Source organism: Pongo pygmaeus, chromosome 16 (genome assembly GCF_028885625.2).
Source record: "Pongo pygmaeus isolate AG05252 chromosome 16, NHGRI_mPonPyg2-v2.0_pri, whole genome shotgun sequence".
NCBI classification, from domain to species: Eukaryota; Metazoa; Chordata; class Mammalia; order Primates; family Hominidae; genus Pongo; species Pongo pygmaeus.
Genome location: NC_072389.2, coordinates 69,036,906 through 69,058,018, shown reverse-complemented (window position 1 = coordinate 69,058,018; position 21,113 = coordinate 69,036,906). Strand labels below are relative to the sequence as shown.

The following is a 21,113-nucleotide window of genomic DNA, read 5'->3' as shown; positions in this document are numbered from 1 at the left end:
CATTAGAGTTGCACTTGGCTCTTAACTGGGCGAACATCATTTAGTAAAGGAAAAACCAGAGAACTATTGCTTCCTGTGTGTATACCATTGTATTACTGACTTGGTAGACAGTACATTTTTGATACTTAGAAGGTTCCTAGTTCTTTTGGACAAATCTAAAGAGCAGTCAGTGTGGATCTTCATGGACTTTATTCTCTAACTACTGTCCACATTTCTCAACTGAAGAGGGGCTCTCCCCCCATACCTTTCCCTGACTGTGCTCCACATTCTCAACGGAGGAGGGGCTGCCTCCCCGTACCTTTCCCCGACTGTGCTGCTGGCATATCATTCATGTACTGTTTTGCAGTTGTGCTAGGTGACTAGACAGTTACCTTTTCTTTCCATAACTTGCCTGTAAACCATTACTTTCAATCCATGTGAATAATTTTATGACTAGCTAGTGAGTTTGTATTAATATTTAAAAGTAACTGCAAGTTACCTATCTTTAAAAGCCTTCTTTGCACTGTAACTATACATACCAAATTACCCCTCTTATCTTGGTATTGTAGTTGAAGGAAAGCTCTGTGAAGGCAGGCATTTTTCATCTATTTTGCTAATGGCTGTATTCCCCCCACCTGCTATGTTGCTGGCATTTTGCTGAAAGAATCATAAGGTTTTATTACATTTGTACTGAAAGTGCTGCATGAGATAATCATTTTTAAAACTAAGGAGTCTTTCTCCCCACACTCCATTAAACTATAGCTAACCTGTTTAGTCTTCCAGGTTGCATATTCTTCTATAAGAAGATTGTGATGTATGTATTATTTCGTAAATTGGATTTTTATGCTAACCACTGTTATTTTCTTAAAGGCAAATGTTCTCTAGTTACCCAACTACCACTGTACTTCCCACACGTCGGGCACAGACTCCTCCAATATCGTCGTTACCAACCTCTCCTTCAGATGAAGTAGGAAGGAGGCAAAGTTTAACTTCTCCTGATTCCCAGTCAGCAAGGCCAGCTAACCGCACAGGTGCGTGTGCTGATATGCACTATGATATCCAAAAGTTGGCATTCCAGATGTGTGGGCCTTTATTATGTAGGCATTGTGTTTTGTCTTCACAGAAGGTAAAACAGTGATTTTAATGAAGGGGAACTGCCCCATTAAACTGAGCTATGATCTTCATGTTGAAGCTGTGGATTGAATTATGGCCATTTTGGAGAGAAATAATGTGCTGTACATTAGTCATATCAGCTCTTCATTTTTCCCAATATAGCCATTTTTAGTGTTGTAAGTTTCCCTCTAAGTACTGCTTTAGCTGCAACCCACACATTTTGAAATGCTGTGTTTTCATTTTCATTTAAAGTACTTTCTAATTTGCCTTTGATGTCTTCTTTGCCCTCTGGACTATTTGGAAGTATGTTATTTAGTTTTCAAATATTTGGGGGATTTTCTAGATATCGTTTTGTTACTGCTTTCTAATTTTATTATTGTCAGAGAACATATCTTGTATAATTTGAATCACTTTAAATTTATTGAGACTTGTCTTATAGCCTAGAATATCATCTGTTGTGGTAAATATTCCAAGTGTACTTGGAAAATATGTGTATTGTGCTGTTGTTGAGTGTTCTATAAATTGTTTAGCAGGCTCAAATTGGTTGATAGTGTTGTCCAAGTCTTCTTTATCCTTTCTGGTTTTTTTGTCTGCTTGTTCTGTCTATTATTGAGAGTGTTGTTGAAATCTGTGATGATAATAGTGGATTTTTCTATTTCCTCTTTTCAGTTTTCAGTTTTTGTTTCATATATTTTAAAGCTGTGTCTTTAGGTTCATAAACATTTAGGATTCTTACATTCTTTTAATGAATAGACCTTTTATTATTATGAAATGCCTTTATCCTTGGCGATATTTTTTTGCCCTGAAATCTGCTTTCTCTGATGTTATAGCCACTCCTGCTTTTAAAAAATTGTTAGGATGGTTTATCTTTACTCATCATTTTACTTTTCATCCATTTGTGTTTCTATATTTAAAATGGGTAAAGGCAGCATGTAGTAGTTAGGTCTTGCTTTTTTTTGTTTGTTTTTAGAGACAGCCTCTTGCTCTGTCACCCGGGCTGGAGTGACCTTGGGTCACTGTAGCCTCAACCTCTTGGGCTCAAGCAGTTCTCCCACCTCAGCTTCCCAAGTAGCTGGGACTACAGGCGCATGCCACCACACCCAGCTAATTTCTGTATTTTTTTGTAGAGACAGGGTCGTACCACCTGGGCTGGTCTCAAAACTCCTGACCTCAAGGGAATCTTGCTTTTTTAAATCCAGTCTGATGTTCTCTACCTTTTAATTGGGGTGTGTATGCCTTTTACATTTAATGTGATCATTGATATGGTTGGTTTTAAATCCACCTTCTTTCTATTTTGTTCCACCTGTTTTTTGTTCTCTTTTGAATTAATTAACTTTCTTTGAATTAAATAAGTTTTATTATTCCATTTTACCTCCTTTGTTGGCTTATTAGCTCTACAGTTGACCCTTGAACATTGCAGGGGTTGCAGCAGCAACCCCCTGAACAGTTGAAAATCTATATATAACTTTTGACTCCATAAAGATGAGAAAATATATTTACTATTCATTAAGTGGAAGTGAATCATCATAAAAGTCTTCATTATAGTCATATTCCCATTGAGTAGGCTAGGAAAAGGAGGGACTAGTCTTGCTCTCCCAGGAGTGGCAGAGGCAGAAGAAAATCCACATATAAGTGGACCTGAGCAGTACAAACCCATGTTGTTCAAGGGTCAACTGTACTTCGTTTTATATTTTTAGAGATTACCTTCTGGTTTATAGTATACGTCTTTAATTATCAGAGTCTACCTTAAGGTGATATTGTACCACTTCATACGTAGTTAAAGTAATAATTTTACAACAGGATGATTTTATTTTCCTTTCTCATCATTTATACTTTTGTTATCATACATTTCACTTTTACATATGTTATAAGCTCCATAATAAATTATTATTTGTTTTGGATAGTTTTTATAGCTATATCTTCTAATTCATTCATCTTTTCTTCTGCGTTGTCTAATGTTCTGTTAATGTCCAGTGTATTTTTCTATTCAGACACTATAGTTTCATCGGTAGACATTTGATTTGTTTTTTTTTAATCTCATCTTCCATGTCTATTTCACATGCTCAGTCTTTCCTCTAACTTACTGAATACATGGAATAATAGTTGATTCTCATTATTAGCAATAGTTATGTTCTAAAAGGTCATTATGAACACTGAATTAGCAAATACTGAACCATTGCTTCTAGGAGAAATACAGAGTTAAGTTCCTGTGAACTTCTAGTTACATTTCCACCATCTGATCAGTATACTGTATAATCTTGTTTTATGCATCTTTCTGTTTAAAGATACCACGTTTCATATATACTGTTTATTCACTAACATTGAGCTTATGGCCACCAACACTATAGCTCATCATGAATGAAACTTATCTAACATATGTATTTTCTTCATAAGGCACATTACAGCTTCCTTGTGCTTAGAAACACTAGACAGCACTTTAGCACTATGGTTGGGGCCATTTTAATCCGGGAAATCACTGACCAAAAGCACAAAAATGCAAAGAATGTAGCACTAAATAGACTATGAAAAGGACACTTGTTTTTCACATGAGAGCTGAAACATGAAGGCAGAGCATCACCTTGTTGGACCTCAGCTGTGAACACGTGTTGAGGGACTAAACTTTTTAGTCCCTCTGCATATGTCACAAATGACTACAAAAGTACATGAGTATTGATTTTGAGATTACAAATAAATTTTATTGAGTACACAGATTTACAAATATGGAACTTGGATGAGGAGTGGGTTATTTACATATTCTTGCAGTACCTCTACACAGATCTTTACTAAGTATAACATAAATGGATGGTAGTAAAACTGGGATTACAGGTGTGAGCCACAGTGCCTAGCCACATATTCTGAGTAGAGGAAAATTTCATTAAACTTGGGCAATACTAGGAAATTGAGGACTATGAAGACAATTTTTGCTCACGGTATCTAGTGATATTTAGGTTCTTATTTCTCTTCCTTTTGTCTCAGCCTTGTCAGACCCAAGCAGTAGACTTTCAACTTCTCCTCCTCCTCCAGCAATTGCAGTTCCCTTGCTGGAAATGGGGTTCTCTCTTCGGCAGATTGCCAAAGCCATGGAAGCTACAGGTAGGATAAGTTTTTATATATCAGTGTATACAGATATGAGAAGTCCTAGCTTATTAAAGACAACATAATTTTTAAGAGGCTATGAAACTTGGTAAGATTTTTAACACTATATTTTGTTAAAAGAGCATCATAGCAAACACTCTTAAACTGATAACATAAAGACCTAATTCTTTGCCCATAGTCAGCATCAGACTGTTTTTCCCCTGTATAGGTGCTAGGGGAGAGGCTGATGCCCAGAATATCACTGTCCTTGCCATGTGGATGATAGAGCACCCTGGGCATGAGGATGAAGAGGAGCCCCAGTCCGGCAGCACAGCAGACTCCAGGCATGGAGCAGCCGTTCTAGGCAGTGGCGGGAAGTCAAATGATCCTTGTTATTTGCAGTCGCCTGGAGACATACCATCAGCTGATGCTGCTGAAATGGAGGAAGGTTTTAGTGAAAGGTGAAATTCTAGTTTCTGTACTTTTGTTCCATGTGTTATAAATTTCAAAGCCCCATTTATTATATACCCTTCATAAATGCTTCTAATTGTATGTAAAGTTGATAAATATAGTTATATGAAAAGATGGGCATTTTAGTTACAAGTTTATATTTCTGTGAAGGGTAAAAGTGACATGACAAGTTTTGATTTGAATAGGTGTTTTCATGCCAGAAGGAATTTCATAATTTTTGTGTAAAATTATACAGAAAAAGGAAACAAGTCAAGTTTGTTTTGAAGTAAACATGCTAATAAAATAATTTTATCTCATACCAGTGATATAAAGTCGAGTATTCATTTTAATATTGGACATTGATTTAATGTATTTGATAGAATTGAACTTTTTTTTTTTTTTTTTTTTTTTCCTGAGACGGAGTCTCGCTATGTTGCCAGGTTAGAGTGCAGTGGCGCAATATCGGCTCACTGCAGCAACATCCGCCTCCCCGGTTCAAGCAATTCCCTGCCTCAGCCTCCCAAGTAGCTGGGACTATAGGCACGTGCCACCATGCCCGGCTCATTTTTTGTATTTTTAGTAGAGACAGGGTTTCACCATGTTGACCAGCATGGTCTCGAACTCCAGACCTCGTGATCCACCCGCCTCGGCCTCCCAAAGTGCTGGGATTACAGGCATGAGCCACTGTGCCTGGCCTAGAATTGAACTTTTAAGTCTTCTCTGTGTAATATTTATATTTTCATCTCTTCTATAGTTTTTAATATCTAGTAGAAGATGCCCCTTTAAAAAGTGTAAAAAGATTTCTGTGATAATGCCTATCCTAAAATGAGATGTAATAGAATATCTTACAAATTCTCCCTAAAATCTTTTTTCCTTCATCACTTCTTATGACTTTAAATCTTTATTTTTCACTTTAACTATAGAGCCATATAGTAACCAAGGCTTGTGTCCTAGATGGCATGCAAGCTTTTTCCAACAAGCTCAGTGAATATTTTCATAACGTATTTCAAAATACCTGTTTTTCGTAGGCAAGAATTCTCAATCATTTCAAATTTTAAGTATTTAATCTTTTAGGATTTAGTTAAGGTCATATTTGATCTCATTTAAATTTGAGCTTCATTAAACATCATTTTGTTGTTGGAAGAATTCAACATCAGATAAAGTTATTGCTCAGGTCACAGGAAATGTTATATGCATAATTGAACTGTTCAAGGGTTAAAGATGTGTTTCAAATTTTATCATAAACATATTTTATTCTCAGTGAGAATAAAGTAATACTACAAGTAAGCTTACACCTATGCTTTCTTTCCATAATGGTTTTAAAAAATTTGTGTTGCTTTCTCACTTGCACTTGTAGCCCTGATAATTTAGATCATACAGAGAATGCAGCTTCTGGAAGTGGACCATCAGCTAGAGGTCGTTCAGCGGTAACAAGAAGACACAAGTTTGACTTAGCTGCTCGCACATTGCTAGCAAGAGCAGGTAATTGTATGTTTCGTATCCTTTTCTTTGTGAAAGATCTTATTTTGAAAGCAATATAAAGGCACATTAAAGAAGATGCAAACTAATGATACTAAGTGCTGAGTCCCTCCACGTTAACAGAACAGCTATTTGGATATCATTTGCTATGCATTTACATAATTTTATTTAAATCATAGCATACATTCATAGGCTTATTTTTAAGTTTCCCCGGGTGCAGAAGTCTATACTGGCCACTTACAGATTTTGAGAAATTATATAAATGCTCTTCCTTCTGCTCTCAGTCAATTATAATTTAAGAAGTGATGATACATGTGTAATGTTTAGCATCAGTGGTAAGAAGGAGCTGGAAAGGGCACTGTGCCAAAAAAGTAGGCCCTGGCTTTTCTGATATACTACTCTGTGGATGTTAGGGCTTCACTGCTAGATAAGGACCAGATTCCCTCATTACATTAGTAAATTCTAGGATTATGTTCTGGGCATGTAAAATATAAATTATAGGGAATATATTTTCCAAACCAAAAACTTGAATATGTGATTTGTCAAAACAGAATTTGATCACTGAAATACTAGAACATGAGTAATGATTCAGTAATTTACGGGAACAGTGAGAGAACTTGAGACTGTCCTAGACAATAAAGCATGTATATTTCTCATATAATTAAGGTGACTGATTTTTTTTAAAACCTAAAAGAATAGTAATAGCCAATATTTATTGAAGTTTTTTTCTATATGATTAACATTATAGCAGTGGCTCATGCCTATAATCCCAGCACTTTGGGAGGTGGAGGCAGGAGAAATCACTTGAGGCTAGGAGTTTGAGACCAGCCTGGGCCACACAGCAAGACCCTGTCTTTACAAAAAAATTAAAAAACGGTTAGCTGGGTATGGTGGCATGTGCCTGTAGTCCTAGCTACTCAGGAGGCTGAGACAGGAGGATGTCTTGAGCCTAGGGGTTCAGGGTTACAGTGAGCTAGGATTGTGCCATTGCACTCCAGCTTGGGTGACAGATCCAGATCCTGTCTCTAAAAACAGCAACAAAGACATTATAAAGCATCGCATGGATTCTCTTACTTAAACCTATCAATAACGCAGTGAGATATGACTGCTATTATTATCCTCATTTGCAAGAGAGGAAACACACGTGATAGGTATAATTTGACGTTTTATGGTCTGAGATCCAATAAGACAACTGAGATAGGTTCTCACCTACATGTATGGCAGTTAAGAACTGGTGAAATATTCAGAATTATTTTATGCATGCAAATAAAATGCCTTTTTTGTTTTGTTCTGAGCGGGATTATACCGCTCTGTGCAGGCCCACAGGAATCAAAGTCGGAGAGAAGGAATATCTTTGCAGCAAGACCCAGGGGCATTGTATGACTTTAATTTAGATGAGGAATTGGAAATTGATCTTGATGATGAAGCAATGGAAGCTATGTTTGGACAAGACCTGACCAGTGACAATGATATTCTGGGAATGTGGATCCCAGAGGTACTGGATTGGCCTACCTGGGTGTGTGTGACTGCAGCGGGGGCTGCTCTGACTTATTTTCCTGCCCTCCTGTTCATATAGCTTACTAACAGCAGCCTTGCCTAGAGTTGAAACACTCTAAAAAGTCTTTTATCTCATCCTGAGGTTTGGGGATTTAAAGCATGAGGTTACTTTGATACCTACAAACTAATAAGGAAAAGTCTCTCTTGCTTTCTCTGTGGGATTTTATTGTTTCTCTCCCCAGACAAGATGAATAGAGTCATACTGTGGTAATATTTGATTCTGATGTCAAAGATAGATTACAAAACAAGCATCAGGTTCCAGTAGACGTTGACAGGTTATATAACATGGCTGCTATGCTCACATTGCTATCTGAATGCATGTTCTTCTCCTTCATAGGTTCCATTTAATCAATGTAATGCCTTATTCTAGGAACCAGTGCTCACCTAGATCTTGTAAATACCTCCATCCGGGGGCAGGGTACATGGTGGGTTTGTATATACATTGTTTAGCATTACATTTTTGTAGTAGGGAGACCAAAAAGCTCATAGATGTAAGTCCTACAGGAAAGAGGATCTGCTATATAAATAAGTGAATCGTTATGGTTTTTCTCAAAAATTTATAAAATAGGTATGCATTTTGTGACCAGATGAAAATTAGTCTTTTCACTAGTGGAGTTTTTTTTAAAAAAGCCTCATTTCGAGATAGGACAGATTGTCATGTTCATTAACTCTTCTCAGTAGGATACTCAGTTACTTGTATTGTTGATATAACTTATTAGAGTGAGAGAGGGCAAAGAACACCTTCAGATTGTGTTATCTGAATTCTGATTTGAAAGAAATTTTTTATGTAGCATTAATGAACATGTTGGAAATATTCTAGCATATGTAATAAAGTAATTTAATATCATAAATAATCTACTTGGTACTTCTTGGTTTTATGTTAAATTGACTAATCATTTGGTATGAAATCCTTTTGTGCAGCATGTTTGCGAGTCTGAAGACAGGGAAGAAGTGGTGGTGTGTGAACTGTGTGAATGCAGCGTTGTCAGCTTCAATCAGCACATGAAGAGAAACCATCCAGGCTGTGGGCGCAGTGCAAACCGCCAGGGCTATCGCAGCAATGGTTCCTATGTGGATGGCTGGTTTGGTGGTGAATGTGGGAGTGGAAATCCATACTACCTGTTATGTGGCACCTGCAGGGAGAAGTACTTAGCCCTGAAGACGAAATCCAAGTCAACAAGTTCTGAAAGGTACCTTGAAATTGTGTAGATATCCAGACCTCCTGAAGATACCTCATACCTTAAGTCTTGGGAACTATAGATTTTTCATGTGAGGAGTTACATATAACCTTCCCTGAAATCCCATGATTCTTACACTTTGGGCAGAAGGGATGGAGGGGTTTCAGAAATTCATGTTCCCAGGAATAATGGCATGGCAACATATCCTTCCCTGGAGTTTGACTGTGTTAACCTCTGACTTGTTGGCAAGTAATGGTCAGGACCCTTGCCTTAACCCTCAGGAGGCTTCTACTCAATTCTTTTCATTGGTGTTTTCTACCATATTTCTGGCATTTTAAGAAAAAACCAGACTTTTGATTAAACGAGTTCCATAAAAATATTATCTCTTTACATCCTTAATCCCTAGAGAGTAGGTTTGTTGCCTTTATTGTCAACTATTAAAATCTTTAAGGCTTTATGGAATAGAATTTGGTTAAAATAGTTGTTTTAGGTAACCCAGAAATCTCCCCAGTAGTTTGGTGAAGTAATCATTGATTTTGTAAGCATGTGTGTACCTACATACCAGCAGTTTTTATTATGTTAGCCTATAACATGAAACATACTTTTTTATTTTGTGCTGCTTTATTAATGACCTCTTAAAATGTTCTAATGACTTAATTTGCATTTTGGGGTACTAACTGTTTTATATAAAAATGCAATGTTCTTCATGTTTGGTGCAGGTACAAGGGACAAGCTCCAGATCTAATTGGCAAGCAAGACAGTGTGTATGAAGGTAGTTTGTTTTGAGAGCCTCTTTATTTTACATGTTTTTTTATATATCCTCTCTGCTTAACATCTGTTACTAAAATTCACCTTCGTGTGTGTGTGTGTTTGTATTTGTGTACATGTTAACTTAAATTTTCCCTTAAAAACTCAAGGGAATTTAATAGCAACAACGCTGGTTTAAAAGTCAAAGGAAAAGAACCTGGTTTCAAAGACCAACTTTACCACAGAATATTAATTTCTATTTGGTGTATTTTTTTTCAAAGTAGGGAAAGGATGTGGTATATTTTGAATTTCCACCCTAATTGTGGAAAGTAAAAAATAAATAGAGATGAGCATTGATTTTTCTGGAGCACTCATTTTCTTGAAATAACTCATTCCGTAATGATTACAGACAGCTAAGAACTCTTTGTTGGACCCATGACAATATTTTTAATTAGTTTAAACCTCTGTTACCAGCTGTAGCATTTGCTATTGCTGTCAACTTATTTAACTACATTGACTCCCTTTCCCTGAGAGTCTCACTTACGCTTCAGGAGTGCAGTTTGGTTAAGTTTTCAGGAGATGGTGCTGTAGTTCATTATGTGGTCACTGGACTTTCAATCCATCTGCATTTTATTTATTTATTTATTTATTATTTTTATTTCTTTGAGATGGAGTCTCACTCTGTTGCCCAGGCTGTAATGCTGTGGCTTGATCTCAGCTCACTGCAGCCATGGCCTCCCAGGTTCAAGCGATTCTCCAGTCTCAGCCTCCTGAGTAGCTGGGATTACAGGCGCACACCACCATGCCTGGCTAATTTTTGTATTTTTTAGTGGGGATGGGGTTTCATCATGTTGGCCAGGCTGGTCTCAAATTCCTGACCTCATGTGATCCAGTCGCCTTGGCCTCCCAGAGTGTTGGGGTTACAGGCGTGAGCCATCACATCTGGCTGCTCATCTGTGTTTTAGATGTATTTTCAGAATAACCATTGCCAGCAGGTTTATGTAATATTTAAATTCACGTACTATACATTTATTTATTTAAATTCCAGAAGACTGGGACATGTTGGATGTTGATGAAGATGAAAAGCTAACTGGTGAAGAAGAATTTGAATTACTTGCTGGACCGCTTGGTTTAAATGACCGGCGCATTGTACCAGAACCAGTTCAGTTCCCTGACAGTGATCCACTGGGAGCATCAGTAGCAATGGTCACAGCCACCAACAGTATGGAAGAGACTCTGATGCAAATAGGTAAACTGAAATCCTGATTTGCATTGATTTTATAGCATCTACTAGAATTTGTTTCTTAGATAGGTAAATAATAATAATAAAGTAAAAGTAAATAAGACTAATGGTTCAACATTATCTCACCCCAACAAGTCTCTTTAGCCAGTTGTTTTAACATTTTGAAGGTATAATGTGGTATTAAGTTTTGGCTGGGCATGGTGGCTTATGCTGGTAATCCCAGCACTTTGGAAGGCCGAAGAAAGAAGGTCGCTTGAGGCCAGCAGTTCAAGACCAGCCTGGGCAACATGGTGAGACCCATTTCTGTAAAAACAATGAAGAGAAGTAGCTGGGTGTGGTGGTGTGCACCTTTAGTCTCAGCTACTCAGGAGGCTGAGGCAGAAAAATTGTTTAATCCCAGGAGTTTGAGGTTATGGTGAGTGATGATTGAGCCACTGCACTCCAGCCTAGGTGACAGAACCAGACCCTGTCTCAAGAGGAAAAAATAAATGTTTTGATTTTTTTTTTTGTCTTTCATAATACCGAAGCAATAAAAAGATGTATAAAACTTGTTATTTAAAAAAAAAAAAACTTGATGTTAAGAGAATCCTGTAACCAACTCAAAATTATTGTGCAGTCTTCTTTTTATTTGGGTGAGAGGGTGTGGTAAATTTTTGGTATAGGGAATACAAAATAAAGAATTGGGCGGTATTGGTAATTCAGTCCTTTATAAATTCTCAAAGCATGTTTTTAAAACTTTCTTATATCTTTCTTATCATCGGTAGATGTGATACATGGGCAAAATGAACAAAACAAAAAATACGTAATGGAAAATTTCTCCTATGGTAAATACATTGTTAACATAGAAATATCTAAGTTAGAAATATCCATGTTTAAACTTAGAAGTATGTGAGTTTCTCCTAAGAAATTTTCTATATAACCAAGTTCCAAATGAGCAAAAGGCATTGGTTTGTTATGGAACATCTGTAGAATACGAAATTTTTTTAGTAGTTCAGATATATTTTTTTCTTACCTTGTTGAGAACGAAACAAAATTATGTTTTTCAGGTTGCCATGGCTCCGTAGAAAAGAGTTCCTCTGGGAGAATAACGTTAGGAGAGCAGGCAGCTGCCCTAGCAAACCCTCATGACCGTGTGGTGGCTTTAAGGAGAGTGACTGCTGCTGCTCAGGTTCTTCTGGCCAGAACCATGGTCATGAGAGCACTGTCTCTTCTGTCAGTCAGGTAAGTGAGTGTTATTTTATGTCACATGATGCTAAGTTAACTTCTAATGTACATTAACTGGGAGTCTGGTGGTGTTTGGGAGGGTGACATGGAATTTTAGAAGCTTGAATATGTACTGTTGAATGAAAGATGTTAGACTTAGTCATCATTGTTATTCACTCAATCAGTCATTCAGTTAATACTTGGCTCTTTTTAGGTAGAAAATAATGCCATTATCGCAACTGAGTAAACTGCATACATTTTATTTTGTTGCTTGAAATGGGAAACTAAGGCTGTTGATCCCAATGGTGCTGGATCAAAAACTAAAGGTCAAAATGTATTGACCGTCTGTGTAGCTAAGTCAGCCTGCAGATGCCATCATGGGGATCCTTGCTGTGTTCATACTGTGGAGTGTAATGTAAAAAGGGGATGAGAACCAGAAATACCTAAAAGACAGCTGTTTAAGAAATGATTAAGCAGGAGTATTTAATGGCAAATCAGTGAAGGCAGAAAGATCCTGAAAGAAAAACAAAATTTCCATAAGACTGTGTGCTATTGGCTCAAGGATAGGCAAATAGGATAGTACAGAAGAGAGTTCAGAAGCTGACCCACACATATAAATAAACACTTGATTTATGGTTTGATTTATGACAGTGGTTTACACTGTATAGCAATAGAGAAAGGATGTTTTTTTCAATAACTGAAGCAGGGTCTGATGGTTTATCCACATAGAAAAAAAAAAGCCTTGGTCCCAACCTCAAACTATATAAAGCAAATAGTTATAAAGTGGCTATTAGATCTAAATATGAAAGAAAAATAAATCAATAAAGTTTATTGAAGGTAACAGAAGAATTGCTTCTTGTTCTTGGGACAAGCAAAAATTCCTCAGGCAAGTCACAAAAGGAATCTGCCATAAAAGATTGATAAATTGGAATACAATAAAATAGAAAACCTCTGTTTAGCAAAAGTGATTTGAAAAGTAAAAGTAAAAAAGCAAGTCTGGAAGAAGATATTAGTAATGCATCTAACCAACAGAATGTGTAAAGAATTCCTATAAATTAACAAGAAAAAGACAACCCAGAAGAAGGTGGGCAAAACACATTAAGAAGTGTTTCACAAAAGAGGATCTCCAAATGGCCAATAAACATGAAAAGATGTTCAGCCTCACTCAGTCTTCAGAGAAATGAAAATTAAAACCCAGTGTGACTGGGAGGCCAAGACGGGAGGAACCCTTGAGCCAGGAGTTTGAGACCAGCCTGGGAAACATAGTGAGACCCTGTCTCAAAAAAAAAAAAAAAAACCTAAGACAAAAAACCCACCAATGAGATACTACTGCACACCCACAAGAATGGCAAACATTTAAAACACTGGGGAGAAAAAAGTGACTGAAACGGCTAAAACTCTCATACATTGTTAGTGAGAAAATAAATTGGTATAACCACTTTGGAAAACTGTTTGATAGTATCAACTAAAGCTGAACAGGAACATACTCTGTGACCCAGAGATCCACTTCTGGGTATATATCCAACAGAAATACTTAAATATGTGCCCCCTAAAGACCAATCATTCATGGTAGTACTATTCATAATAGCCCCATGTTGGAAACCGCCTGATTGTCATCTGTAGGGATAAATGAACTGTGGCAGGTTTCATGTATATGTCAATGAAAATGAACTGCTCAATGCTACAAGATTTGGATGAATCTTACAAACATAATATTGAAGAAGCCAGACACAAAAGAGTACATACATTAATTATTCAATTGATGTAAAGTTCAAAACCAGGCAAAACTAATTTGTAGTTTTAGAAGTCAGGATAGTGGTTACTTTTGAGAGCATCGTGACTGAGAAAAGCCCAAAGCAGGTTTCTGAGGTACTGGCAATGTTCTGTTTCTTGATCTGGAGGGTGGTGACATGGGTTTGTTCAGCTTATGAAAATTTATGCTTTGTGAACATTCCTGTTTTACTTTGGCAGTTCAATTGTACTTCAAGTATATGCCAATACTTATTAAAAGGAGAGAACGTTTAGATGCCAGTTTCCAGCTTGATACCTTTGACAGCTCTTAGGACATGTATGGCTAATAATAGTGCAGCTTACATTTTATTATGGTTGTTGATGCTGTGGATGTTATGTGGGACTGCAAATGGTCCCTTAAGAAATCCATTTTCTTCATCCATCTGAAATGTTTTTCTTTACTGGCAGTGGTTCCAGTTGTAGCCTGGCTGCTGGTCTTGAGTCTCTGGGGCTAACAGATATCCGAACGCTGGTTCGATTAATGTGCTTGGCAGCAGCAGGGAGAGCTGGCCTCTCCACCAGCCCTTCTGCCATGGCTAGCACCTCAGAACGATCACGAGGTGGGAATAGCAAGGCTAACAAGCCTATCTCTTGCCTGGCCTATCTGAGCACAGCAGTGGGATGTCTTGCATCAAATGCTCCTAGTGCTGCCAAACTGCTTGTACAGTTGTGTACACAGGTAAGCTAGTTTCAGTACTTTTCCCCGTTACATTGCTTATTTCTGAGTGATTCTTGAGCCTTTTGAAATGAAATATTTTTGTTCCAAAATTACATGTAAAAATTAAGCCTGTTTTTCCAATTGCTTCTTCAGAACTTGATTTCTGCTGCAACAGGTGTAAATCTAACCACAGTTGATGACTCAATTCAGCGAAAGTTTCTACCCAGCTTTCTCCGAGGAATTGCTGAAGAGAACAAGCTTGTGACCTCCCCAAACTTTGTTGTAACACAGGCCCTTGTGGCATTGCTAGCAGACAAAGGGGCCAAACTAAGACCTAAGTATGATAAGTCAGAAGTTGAAAAGAAAGGTAGGTTTCATACTACTGAAACATACAGTCTTCTAATCGACTTGATTCTTATTTTTAAATAATGTTTTTACATTGTTAGTATATGATAAATTATCTGACGTTTCTTAAGTTTAGAATGTAAAAGAAGTGCATAGATTCTTTTTCGCTGTGTATGGAAACAAAGATTAGAAAATGTACCATATTAGTTTAGTTATAGATTATGATTTGAGTTACCATAGATAATAATCCTGGTAGGTTTCTTTAATAAAATTTAGATGAAGGCAGTGTTATTTTTCTCTTTGTTTTAAGATTATAACACTTTGAAGGGACTACTTATCAGTACTGCCTTTCTCTTCATCAGGACCATTTAGCCAAGAGATACTGGCTTTTGTTTTTTGTTTCTTTTTGAGACACAGTCTCACTCTGTCGCCCAGACTGGAGTGCAGTGGCACAATCTTGGCTCAGTACAACCTCCACCTCCTAGGCTCAAGTGATTCTCCTGCCTCAGCCTCCCAAGTAGCTGGGATTACAGGCACATGCCACCATGCCCAGCTAATTTTTCTATTTTTAGTAGAGACGGGGTTTTGCCATGTTGGCCAGGCTCGTCTTGAACTCCTGGCCTCGTGTGGTCCTCCCACCTCGACCTCCCAAAGTGCTCAGATTGCAGGCATGAGCCACTACGCCCAGCTGATACTGGCTTTTGGATCTATAGCCCAGTTCCTTGACTGGTTACAATCACACCATCACTTTTGAGCAACAAAAGCCAAACTGTTTTTCTTAAAGGCATGCTGTCTCCGTCCTGGTTTTAAAATTATTTGTGCTGCTTTCTTAGTCTACTGAGTCCTTGGAGCAAAGACTATTGATTGCTGTACAATAATTTTTTTTTTTTTTTTGAGATGGAGTCTTGCTCTGTCCCCCAGGCCGGAGTGCAGTGGCACAATCTCGGCTCACCGCAACCTCTGTCTCCCAGGTTGAAGCAATTCTCCTGCCTCAGCCTCCCGAGTAGCTGGGATTACAGGCACACGCCACCACACCATGGTGTGGCTAATTTTTTTTTTTTGTATTTTCAGTAGAGACGGGGTTTCACCATGTTGGCCAGGCTGGTCTTGAACTCCTGACCTCAGATGATCCTCCTACCTCGGCCTCCCAAAGCACTGGGATTACAGGCGTGAGCCACCGTGCCCAGCCTAAAATGTGTATTTTTAATGAATCAGATTTCTTACAGAATTTGATGTGAGATAAATGCTTTATTTTTTGTGTGCATATTTTAGTGAAATAATTGCTTGCAAAAGTGCTAATTCTTAAAAGATATGGGTTAACCCATTTGCTTGTTCACCACCACCGAATCTCACCTGAGCATCATTTCATGTTTTGTTTAAGCAGGTTTAATTGCCCAATTGTATGCCCATCCTTCCTATGATCCTTCTGCTGTAGGCCCTCTGGAGCTGGCTAATGCCCTGGCAGCCTGCTGCCTCTCCTCCAGGCTGTCCTCACAGCATCGGCAATGGGCAGCTCAGCAACTCGTGCGCACTCTTGCTGCACACGACCGTGACAACCAAACTACTCTGCAAACACTTGCCGATATGGGAGGAGATCTTAGAAAATGCTCCTTTATCAAGTTGGAGGCTCATCAGAATAGAGTAAGTATTTTGAGTGTAAAGTGTGTTAATCACCTTATGTAAGATGAAATAGTCTCTGCCTTTCTCAAAGAGCTCAAAGTTTAGGTCTCTCTGTGTCACTCTCGTTCACACACGTACACATACACATGCACACAATTACAAAGATGTTCCTGGCGGTTAACAACTCTACTTTCTCTGTATTTTGATATAATAGTATACGAATTGGAGAATTGGATGGGGGATGAGAAGAAAACCAAAGGAATAGCTTCACAAAAGGTGAAGACTTATGCATTTGGTCCTCTGTATCTGTGGGTTCCGCATCCATTGATTCAACCAACTACCAATGGAAAATATTGGGGTAAAAAATAATGATCCAATAATAAAAAATAATACAAATAAAAAGTACAGTATAACTGTTTACATAGTATTTACATTCTGTTAGGTATTTAAAGTAATCATGAGATGATTTAAATTACATGGGAGGATATATATATATATGTTATATGCAGATACTACCCCATTTTTATAAGGAATCTATCTGCCAGTTTGGGGCAGGGAATCATGGAACCAATCACCCACAGATACTGAAGGACAACACGCAAAAGGAAAACGGATTGGCCTCACTCTTTTAATCTAACCCACGGGGTCTCTGAGCTATAACAAGAAATGAAGATTGAATTGTATTACTTAAACAATTTTTTTTTAACGGAGTCTCACCCAGACGAGTACAGTGGTGAGATCTCGGCTCACTGTAGTCCCTGCCTCCCGGGTTCAAGTGATTCTCCTGCCTTAGCCTCCCACGTAGCTGGGATTACAGATGTGCACCACCACACTCGGCTAATTTTTTCTATTTTTAGTGGAGACAGGGTTTTTGCTTGTTGGCCAGGCTGGTCTCAAACTCCTGACCTCAGGTGATCCACCCGCCTTGGCCTCCCAAAGTGCTGGGATTACAGGTGTGAGCCACTGCACCTGGCCTACTTAAACAATTTTTAAAATTACTTCTTAGTCAGTGTTATTTATTTTATAGAACATAAAATGTTAAAGTACTTATTAAGTAAACATATTTAGTAAAGATTATAATAGGTTTCAGATAATTCAAATGCATTAGTGCATAGTACCTTAAAGCTATACTTCAAATAAGTATAGCTTCACATATATTTGCAAGCCATTTAGAAAAGAGTAGAGGCTGGGTGTGGTGGCTCATGCCTATAATCCCAGAATTTTGAGAGGCTGAGGTGGGCGGATCACTTGAGGCCAGGCCATTCGAGACCAGCCTGGCCAACATGGCGAAACCTATCTCTACTAAAAATACAAAAATTAGCCAGGTGTGGTGGCACATGCCTGTAATCCAGCTGCTTGGAGGCTGAGGCATGAAAATTGCTTAAACACGGAAGATGGAGGTTGCAGTGAGCTGAGATTGAGCCACTGCACTCCAGTCTGGGCAACAGAGCAAGACTTCATCTTAAGAAAAGAAAAGAATGGATGCTTTTCTTTTAATTTCATGGTAGATTTTTAAAAATTGGATACAACTTTTTCAAATAATAAAATCATTTGAATCAAAAATTATTAGACTACCTGTTTCAACTTTTCTAGGTAATGACATGTGTTTGGTGTAATAAAAAAGGTCTTTTGGCTACAAGTGGCAATGATGGCACCATCCGCGTATGGAATGTTACCAAGAAGCAATATTCACTGCAACAGACCTGTGTGTTCAACAGATTGTGAGTGCTAACATCACATGTATACCATTTAAAATAAGAGAATCCTAAACATGCCTCACCTTGGTTGTGTTAATGTAATCATATTGTCACTAAAATTTTTTGAAATTTTCTTTTAGATTAGTATTACTGTATTTTCAGTGTGTATTTTTAACTTTCCAGGATAACAATTCAGAAAACATAATTTTAAATCATCTGTATCTGGACTTAGAATTAAATCAAGATCTACTAGTAAATAAATGTTCAGCTATGTAAAACAGTAGGCTAATTTGCCATAGGTCTTTAAGAGTTGTTTAGGAATTAGAGTAATTATATTGCTTCTGTATCAGAATGTAGCATTTTTAACAGGTTTTTTTTTTTTTTTTTTTTTTGAGACTGAGTCTGTCTCTGCTGCCTAGGCTAGAGTGCAGTGGTGCAATCTCGGCTCACCACAACCTCTGCCTCCCGAGTTCAAGTGATTCTCCTGCCTCTGCTTCCCAAGAAGCTGGGACTACAGGTGCCAGCCAGCACACCCGGCTAATTTTTGTATTATTAGTAGAGACAAGGTTTCACTGTGTTGGCCAGGCTGGTCTCAAACTCCTGACCTTGTGATCTGCCCGCCTCAGCCTCCCGAATGCTGGGATTACAGATGTGAGCCACTATGCCCAGCTGCATTTTTAATAGTTTTATAGCCAGCTGTAGCTATTTCTTTTCTGAAGACTTCTCAAGAGATTAGGCAAATAAGAATCAATGTTTTCTGAATAATAACCATCTGTATAACCCATACAAAATTTGAATGTCTTTATTGACAAGTGTACTACATTAAATGAGGAAAAGTCTAATATCACTCTTTTATAATTCATTTTTCACATGATGACAAACATTAATGAATGTGTAACTGTTAAATACTGCTAGCCAAGGTTTTGAAACAGAAGAATCAGTTACATACTCTAGTCTATATGAAACCCTTATTTTAAGGTTTGGGGTTTAATTTACTTTTGAATGATGGGGATTAGAATTGCATATCTATCTGTTACATTCTAGGGAAGGGGATGCTGAGGAAAGCCTGGGATCACCCAGTGATCCAAGTTTCTCACCAGTTTCCTGGAGTATCAGTGGCAAATATCTAGCAGGCGCTTTGGAAAAGATGGTGAATATCTGGCAAGTTAATGGTAAGAGTCATGTAAACACTAATAAACTGCTGAAAGTAGTTTTTTAAAGCCTTCTTCTTAGTCTTCTGAGTCCAAACAGTGGTTTCTCTTCACCTTGAAATTCACAAGCCTTCCAACAACTCTGAAATTTCAGTCTATGCACTGTGTGCTTGAAATTAGAGAGGAAGTGCTCATTTATTCACTTTTCTTTCTGGGACTTTCAACTAACCTAGTAGTTATAAACTTAAATTTTTTTTCGTGTACCACTAAGTATTCAGAGTAGGGTTTGAGGAGATGTAGTTGTCACTGAATTTTAAGTTATGTATTCTTTTGAATTGCTTGAAATATTTCTATTATGTTTATTTTGTAGGTATAAATTCTTGTCAGTTTTTATTATACCTCTCTGGAAAGTAAAAATAATTATTGTAATATTGAGCTTATTAGTATTTTCGTTTGTTTTTACATATTTGAGGAATAGCTGTTCTGTGTCACATATTTGAGGAATAGCTGTTCTGTGTGACGTATTTGAGGAATAGCTGTTCTGTGTGACATATTTGAGGAAGAGCTGTTCTGTGTGACGTATTTGAGGAATAGCTAGCCTTAACTGCAGGTAAGTTTCTTATGCTAATTTGGTTATCAGTAATTGTTGAGAAAGGACTTAAGTGCTTGACATTTGTACATTCAGTGTTTTTCTTTACACTCTCTTCTATAATGCTACCATTTTGCCCTATTAATAGTTACAGACAGCCAGGCGTGGTGACATATGCCTGGAACCTTAGGGACTCAGGGGCTGGGGCTCAAGGATTGCTTGGGCCTAGGAGTTTGAGGCTGCAGTGAGCCATGATCATGCCACTGTACTCACTCCAACCTGGGCAACAGAGCAAGACCCTCTTTCAAAAAAAAAAAAAGTTACAGAAAATCATTAAATAAATTTATTTATTTATTTATTTATTTATTTTGAGATGGAGTCTTGCTCTTTCATTCAGGCTGGAGTGCAGTGGCGTGATCTCGGCTCACTGCAGCTTCCATCTCCCAGGTAGCTGGGACTACAGGCGCGCCACCATGCCTGGCCAATTTTTTGTGTAGTTTTAGTAGAGAAGAGGTTTCACCATGTTGGCTAGGCCGGTCTCGAACTCCTGACCTCAGGTGATCCGCCCGTCTCGGCCTCCCAAAGTGCTAGGATTACAGGCATGAGCCACTGCGCCTGGCTGAAAAACTTTAATTTTATGATCATATATAGTATATAAATGAAGGATCCTGCCTTCACGGTCTTATTCATTAGTAGGCTATTATGAAATTCGGAACTGCTTTGAGTGTGTTAGAATTAAGTAGTATTTGTTTCTGTTCCTTTTTTTCTTTTTAAGAATTAAATAAAAACTAGTTAATATTTTTTCCCTCTTCAGGAGGAAAAGGATTAGTAGATATTCAGCCTCATTGGGTATCTGCCCTGGCTTGGCCTGAAGAGGGTCCGGCTGCAGCCTGGTCAGGAGAGTCTCCAGAGTTGTTGTTGGTGGGACGGATGGATGGATCTCTGGGACTGATTGAAGTTGTTGATGTGTCCACCATGCACCGTCGAGAATTGGAGCATTGCTATCGAAAGGATGGTAAATGACTGCACTTACGTCTAGTTGACAGAGTCTCCAACTTCCTTTCTAGACTTAGCTTTTTGGCATTTGCTTTTAAAAATACCAAGTGAATATTATCTTGGCTTTGTTTTCAAAATTTTCCAGTCATGTTTTAATTTTAATTAGTTACTGATTTGAAAGATATTTATCTCCCAGCCCCCACCACACATCTCTGTCAAAATGAGATTTAATAGTATTATAT

The 21,113-nt window shown here is 37.9% G+C and overlaps 1 protein-coding gene across 18 annotated transcripts in view; it reads left to right on the top strand.

Moving 5' to 3' along the window:
- HERC1 (HECT and RLD domain containing E3 ubiquitin protein ligase family member 1) overlaps positions 1-21,113 on the top strand; it is a 311,831-nt gene that overhangs the window by 230,236 nt on the left and 60,482 nt on the right. For 14 of the 18 annotated variants that reach the window (XM_063652260.1, XM_063652248.1, XM_063652245.1 and 11 more), the window contains exons 40-54: positions 850-1,010; positions 4,069-4,185; positions 4,397-4,628; positions 5,975-6,099; positions 7,392-7,612; positions 8,575-8,847; positions 9,555-9,603; positions 10,627-10,827; positions 11,868-12,042; positions 14,224-14,494; positions 14,627-14,840; positions 16,203-16,459; positions 18,032-18,159; positions 19,180-19,307; positions 20,690-20,890. In XM_063652260.1, the coding sequence (XP_063508330.1) occupies positions 850-1,010; positions 4,069-4,185; positions 4,397-4,628; positions 5,975-6,099; positions 7,392-7,612; positions 8,575-8,847; positions 9,555-9,603; positions 10,627-10,827; positions 11,868-12,042; positions 14,224-14,494; positions 14,627-14,840; positions 16,203-16,459; positions 18,032-18,159; positions 19,180-19,307; positions 20,690-20,890 (2,753 nt within the window). The remainder of the gene's footprint in view (positions 1-849; positions 1,011-4,068; positions 4,186-4,396; positions 4,629-5,974; positions 6,100-7,391; positions 7,613-8,574; positions 8,848-9,554; positions 9,604-10,626; positions 10,828-11,867; positions 12,043-14,223; positions 14,495-14,626; positions 14,841-16,202; positions 16,460-18,031; positions 18,160-19,179; positions 19,308-20,689; positions 20,891-21,113) is intronic. The other 4 variants (XM_063652261.1, XM_054450106.2, XM_063652251.1 and 1 more) reach the window with 3 other exon arrangements.